At 59.6% G+C, this 6,077-nt stretch overlaps 1 protein-coding gene across 1 annotated transcript; it reads right to left on the reverse strand.

Annotated features, from left to right (window-relative positions):
• Positions 1 to 1,224: 1,224 nt before the first annotated feature.
• Positions 1,225 to 5,845, reverse strand: Foxj1 (forkhead box J1). Its single transcript, XM_021212812.1, has 3 exons — positions 5,714 to 5,845; positions 4,540 to 5,206; positions 1,225 to 2,992 (listed from the first exon to the last, which is right to left on the reverse strand). Exons 2-3 carry the CDS (start codon positions 5,035 to 5,037, stop codon positions 2,225 to 2,227), a joined length of 1,266 nt encoding a protein of 421 aa, XP_021068471.1. The 5' UTR covers positions 5,038 to 5,206; positions 5,714 to 5,845; the 3' UTR covers positions 1,225 to 2,224.
• Positions 5,846 to 6,077: the final 232 nt, after the last annotated feature.

Here is a 6,077-nt window from a genome sequence, read left to right on the forward strand (position 1 = left end):
GGCGGTTCTGCTTGCCCCAGACATTGCCTCTCTTCTTCCCAGCATAAGCCCGGGGCAGGCAGTAACTCGCCCCACTGTCAATCCAGGGTGTGCCCACTTTGGCCAGGGCCGAAGGCTGATCCTTGAGGCAAATGGAGAAGGCTGGGGCTGCCTTTGTTCTTTTAGTGCTGTGGTCTGTAGAGAGGAAGGGGGTGGGGGAGGGTAGAACAGAGGCTTTGGTTGGGGAATGGCCCCTTCTGTGTGCTGGGTGAAGGGATAGGCCTGGCCAGCCTGCCCTGCTCAGTGTGAGCCCTTCTGGAATATTTGGAATAATTAGCAAATGAAAGCAGCGGCGTGTAAAGCAGGGGAATGCCAGGCTGGCCTGGGGCCAGGCTCAAGGACAGAGGAAGAAAGGAAGGGGAGGCCATGGAGGCTGGGCAGGCTAGCTCTGGACAGCGCCGGGCAGTGCTGCTCCTCTCTGTATGTCGTTGTTCATGTGTGTGCACCTGTGTGAGAGGCAAGCTGCCCACGGAGAAGGGCTGGGTGGGCACAAGGATGCTATGTAGGGTGGAATCGAGTGGTAGTGATAGAGAAATGGGTCTCGGGCAAACAAACCTAAGATGAGGGGCCCATCCAGACACGAGCATCGCATCCTGTTTTGCTGTCAGAGCTCTGGTAGCCTGAACTTTCAGTTAGAAGGTCAAGTCTCAGCACAGAGTCTGATATTAAGGTGCCCTTCTGCCTTTCCAAGTCTGCACCGGGTCTGGTAAACACACATCAGAGCAGGATGTGGGGCCTTGGGGCTCCTCTGACTTCACACCCTGTCCCTCTGGGGAAGGACCCAGGGAGGGTATTGCTGGAAAGAGTCCCGGGACTCTTGGGCAGGCAAGCCTGGGCAGGCTCTCATGGCGGGGTACGGCTTGGGCCAGGACACACTGGCCTTTGTGAATCCTCGGGGTGAGGCGGGGCCAATCTCCCCCCTAACTCTTGTTCTGCTGGGCCTGTAGGCCCAACTGTCCCATTGTGCAGATGGAGGTCCTGAGGTACAGAATGGAAGGACCCTGAGAGTGTCACCTGTTGGCCCTCTCCTTCCTAGGGACCTGGCTTGAGGGTAGACCTTCTATAAACCCTTTTGTTGTTTCCTTGGCCATCCCCGCTTGTCATGGAAAAGAAACACAGCAACCCTTTCCTCCCAAAGCCACCACATTCTCTCCTTTCCCAAAGAAAGCTGGAAATACGGCCATATTCAGATTTTTTTTTTAATTTTATTTTGAAAAACATTTTATTGTAAAGAACTTTACATGAAAAAGGTTAAATTGCTCCAATTGGAGGGTAGATTCAGGTCCCAGCCCCAGGGGTCGAGGTGGAGCAGGACCTGGTCCCCCCCAGTATAGACAGGGGCCTAGGGCTTGTCCCCTTCCTGGCCCTAGTGTTCCCAGTAAGCCGGGTATCCCTTCCCCAGTTAAGTCTTAGCTATAACTACACTCACTATATTAGTCTCTCTCCCCCCGCCTAGCAGCTTGGCTGCCCCTGACCCAACCACCCCACACCCCATCTTCCTGATGCTCTTAGCCACAAGTCAGGCTCGAAGGTTTGCAACCTCCCTTGTGCAGGTGATGGACCAGGAGGAAAAGGCCCCAAAGGGCTTAGAGACCATCTCGCCCCACTTCACTGCCCCCACCGGATTTCTGCCTCCTTTCCTTCCCCAGTCTCCTGCCCTCACTCTCTCTCCCTGGCCAAGGCTGCCAGGGCCCCTGGGAAAGCTCTGCCGGGAGGGGCCTCCTGGGAATTAATTTGTTATCGTCTAATGAGCGTTTGTTGTACCTGGGAACTTTCTCTGGGTAGAGACCCAGAGAAGCAACAGAAGTGGGTGAGGCGAAGCTTTGGTGAGGGCCCTGTTCAGTTCCTCCCTGGCCTGGTAGGACCCTTCCGGGCTTCAGCTCTCAAAGCGCCGGGGGGGGGGGGCAGGCAGGGGCAGGGGTGCTTTTGCCAATCCTTGGGCTTGAGGGAACATGGGTGGATGAAACACTGTGTGTATGGGGGCTGCTGATGGGGAGGGGCAGGGTCCCCAGTTCCCAGTTCTTCTGGGCTTGGATATGAGGACATCCCCAACTGGCAGCGGTGTGGCCTTCAGAGACCTGGCCCAGTCCCTGCCTGGGTGCTGAGATGTCCACGGGCCTGTCTTGGGAGGCAGTTCTGGGCTCTGACTTGAGCACTGTCCGGAGATGGGGTGGGGCCTGACCTTTTACAAGAAGGCACCCACACTGGCCCAGTCCTGCAGGTCAGCGGCCAGGGTGGCATCCCCTGCTTCAAAGATGGGTTCTGGGGGCAGGCAGCCACTACCGCTCTCGTCCCAGGGATGCTGTAGGAAGGATGTGGCCAAGAAGGTCTCATCAAAGTCCAGGCTGTCAGCAGCCTGCTCCGCTGGAGGTCCCCAGGTAGCAGGGCAGTTGATGTGATGGCCATGGACTGTAAGATCCACATCTCCGTGTGAGCTGGGGCTCAGCGGGGGGCTTAGCTCCAGACCCTCCAGTGAGCTCAGCTCCTCCCCCAGTGCTCCAGCCTCAAAGATGGCTTCCCAGTCAAAGTTACCTTTGAGGGGTTCCAGCTCACCCTGCTCCTCCTGGGTCAGCAGCAAGGTGCTGGGAGGCCGCAGGACCTTGGCCACCCTCTTGGGCAGCGGCTGCTTTCGCTTGTGCCCCAGCCTGCCCTCTCCTGTGCCCCAGCCCCCCTCCCCCGTGGCCTCCTCAAACTCCTGAAGCAGCTGCTGGGCCTCCCTGTTCACGGTCAGAGGCCCACCCCAGGGGGCAGCGCTGGGTTCCTGGGAGGCCTGGCGGGCAAAGGCAGGGTGGATATGGACTGGTGGCAGCCTCCGCTTCTTGAAGGCCCCACTGAGCAGGCGCTCTGCATACTGGGGGTCGATGCGCCAGAAACCCCCCTTGCCGGGCTCATCCTTCTCCCGAGGCACTTTGATGAAGCACTTGTTCAAGGACAGGTTGTGGCGGATGGAATTCTGGATACAGTGAGAGAACAAGAGAAAAGGCATAGGGGTCAGGGGAGCGGCAGCAAAGTGGCACCGGGTGCTCCTGCATCCTCCCTGCATCCTCCCAGACGGGGGAGGGGCGGATCAACCCGATGCCCTGACCAGGCAGCTGTAGCTCGGGGACTCTGGGACACCAGCCACAGGGTATGAGGAACCCGGAGTGCATGGGGGGGGGGGCTTTTGTTCTCTGTTGCCGGGATATCTGCCTGCTCAGTCATCCGAGCTCTGAGCCACAGGGTGGCTCTCAGTGCCACCCTCTGTCATCCTCCCTCCCTCCCTTACCCTGTTGCTTGCAGGTCCTGGCCAAAGCCCTCAGCTCCCCCACGGCCTGGACTGCCATCTCCCTCGGCCTGGCTGTTTCCCTCTGTTTGTGAAGTGGGTGGGTTAAGGGAGGGGGCTGGGTGACCAAGAAGTGTGTGTGTGTGTGTGTGTGTGTGTATGTGTTGGGAGATTTAGTGACTCCTTGTTTGTTGAGCCAGCTGCTGGCCTAGGCCTTCACCCCCTACAATCTTCTCTTCCCACCCAAACCACCTCACTTGATTAGGACCCAGCCAAGTGCAGAAGGCTCTTTTCTGGGACCTGAGTTGGCAAAGGCATTGACCCAGGGTTAGGGTCATCTGGAATGGGTTAAGACTATGACCCTGCTCCTTGGCTGCCTTAGCGCAGAGTGGGCAACCTCAGGCCTCGTCTCTAGCGCGTGGCTCTTGATACTGGAGGATGCTCACAGTGCTGACTACTGAGCCTTAGCTTGCTCTCTCCATGCTTGGCAGCTTAGTTCTGCTCACACCACACTGGTGTCCAGGGGCCCAGGCCCTGTTAGCAAAGCAGGTGGGCGGAGAGTGGGCACCCCTTTGGCCGGCAGGGCTGGGATGTTTACACGGCAGCCTGGCCCATTGGCTGCTCTGTGCCAGGTTCTGGAGACTTAGAACCCGAAGCCACTGCAGCAGAAGTGCCCCTGTGGAAAGCACCTGGCTCAGGTAATTGCCCCCCTAGGGAGGCTGGCTGAGAAGGTGGGGGTGGAGGCAGGAAACTGGGGAGGAGCTGAGGTGGGAGGCCGGGTCAGTGGCTTCAGGATAACTTCATGACTCCCTCCGCCTGGACAACTGATCTTTGTACCCAGAGGGCTCAGCTCTGCACTACTCTCTAGACCAAATGCAAAAGGGAGGGTGCAGAAGTTGGCAGGGAGGCCACCTGGGCTCCATTTCAGAGTCCAGTTCTGACTAATTCCTTGGGCAGAGCATTGTCTAGGAATTTTCGGACACGGAACAAGAATGTGCCTTCTCGTCACATCCCACACGAGGCTACACTGGGCCCTATTGGTCCCTCTTCTCCTACAACTTCGTCTGTACTTCCAGGGCCCTGGCTCCAGACAGAGGGAGCAGTTTCAGAACCTGGCAGGGTTCAGGCCTCATGAGAGGCCTGACCTCACAGCCAGGTGTCTCCTTGGCCTTGCAGATCTGGTATGTGAGCCTGGCACTTGGAGGGAGTGGCCACCACCCACACCTCTTCTCCCCTACCTGCCAGGTGGGATCTGCATGGCGGAAGTAGCAGAAGTTGTCCGTGATCCACTTGTAGATGGCCGACAGAGTGATCTTGGTGGCCTTGCTGGCTTGCATGGCCATGCAGATGAGAGTGGCATAGGAGTAGGGTGGCTTCACGTGTGGGTTGGTGGCATAGTCCACGTCGTCAGGGGGCGGGGCCTGCAGCCCCGGGGGCGCGCTTCGAGATGTGCACGACGATGTGGGCTTGCCGGGTGTGTGCGGCTGCCCAAGGCAGGCAGGGTCTGCCGCCAGCGGTGACCCGGGCGCCACCAAGCCCGGCACTTGGTGGTAGCCGTGGGGGTCTGTGCCTCCCGGGGGAAGAGTGGGAGCCTTGGCGTTGAGAATGGAGAATTCCTGCAGCCATTGCAGGCTGGTCAGGCTGTCATCCAGAGCGTCCGGCTCCTCCATGCCGCCCTCCGGCCCGACTTCCTCCCCGGGACCCGCTCCGCAGAGGCGCAGCCAGCTCTCCGCCATGTCTGCGGGGACTCTCCGAAGGGGCGGTCAACATCCACAGGCTGAGCCGGAGTGGTCCGCCGCGCTCTCCGGCCCACTGGTATCCCAGACTCCAGTTACACAGTCTCCAGAACACTCACTGCCATTCTGCGACCCGAGGGGTCGCCTTCTCCGAACACGAATGTGAGGCCTGCGGGAGCACCACGGAACTCAGCACTCTTCCCCTACCCCGAGAGGAAAGAGGCGCCNTGGGGGGGGGGGGGAGCCCCTCACATTCATCCCCGTAGCCTGTGGCGAGGTCAGGGAAACACAGGATCCTGGTCTGACCCTGCGTACTCCACCTCTCTCCATCTGCCCTTGTTGGTTGGCCACAATGAGGGAAGAGGGTAGGAAGGCCCAGACTAACTCTTTTTCCCAAAGAGTGGGAAACTACGATCACATCGCAATAGTCCAGGGGGGCAGGCAGTACGACGCGGCTGGGGCAAAGTAGGTCATCTGAAGAGGTGTTAGGATGAAGGGTCTCGGGAAAGAAAGGTCACAGGACCGAGTTATGGAGGGGCAGGAAGCGATCTCCCGAGCTCCTCAAATTTCATTTAGTGGCCCCACTACTTCCGTGGGCGACCGATGGACTGGATAACCAACAGGTCCCGACGCCCTCCCATCCCGTCCGTGGTCCACAGCCCTCCCAGTCCCTTACCTGGCTCAGAGCGCAGCCGGCCAGAGGAAGGTTCTGGAAGAAGTTCCTCCCACCTTCCGCGGCTCTCTGTCCCCAGCTCGAGGGCTCTGCTGGCGCCCCTCGTCGCGCCCCCCCTCGCCCGACGGCGCTTCTGTGAGCGCCTACGGCCCGGGGACCGGCATTAAGTAGACGCTCTGAAGGCTTCTCCTGCTGCCATGGCGACGCCCCGCCCCCATAAACAGCTTCCTCTGCTGTCATTGGCTAGCACGTCTCCAAGGAGACCGCGGGCCCTTGCAGCTCCTCTGGCGGCAACTCTCTGGAACTCTCTGGTTCTGCCGCCCTCTCCCGCGCCACCCAGCCCCCTACCCGCCACCGAGATCCGACT

This window comes from Mus pahari, chromosome 14 (assembly GCF_900095145.1).
Source record: "Mus pahari chromosome 14, PAHARI_EIJ_v1.1, whole genome shotgun sequence".
NCBI lineage: Eukaryota > Metazoa > Chordata > Mammalia > Rodentia > Muridae > Mus > Mus pahari.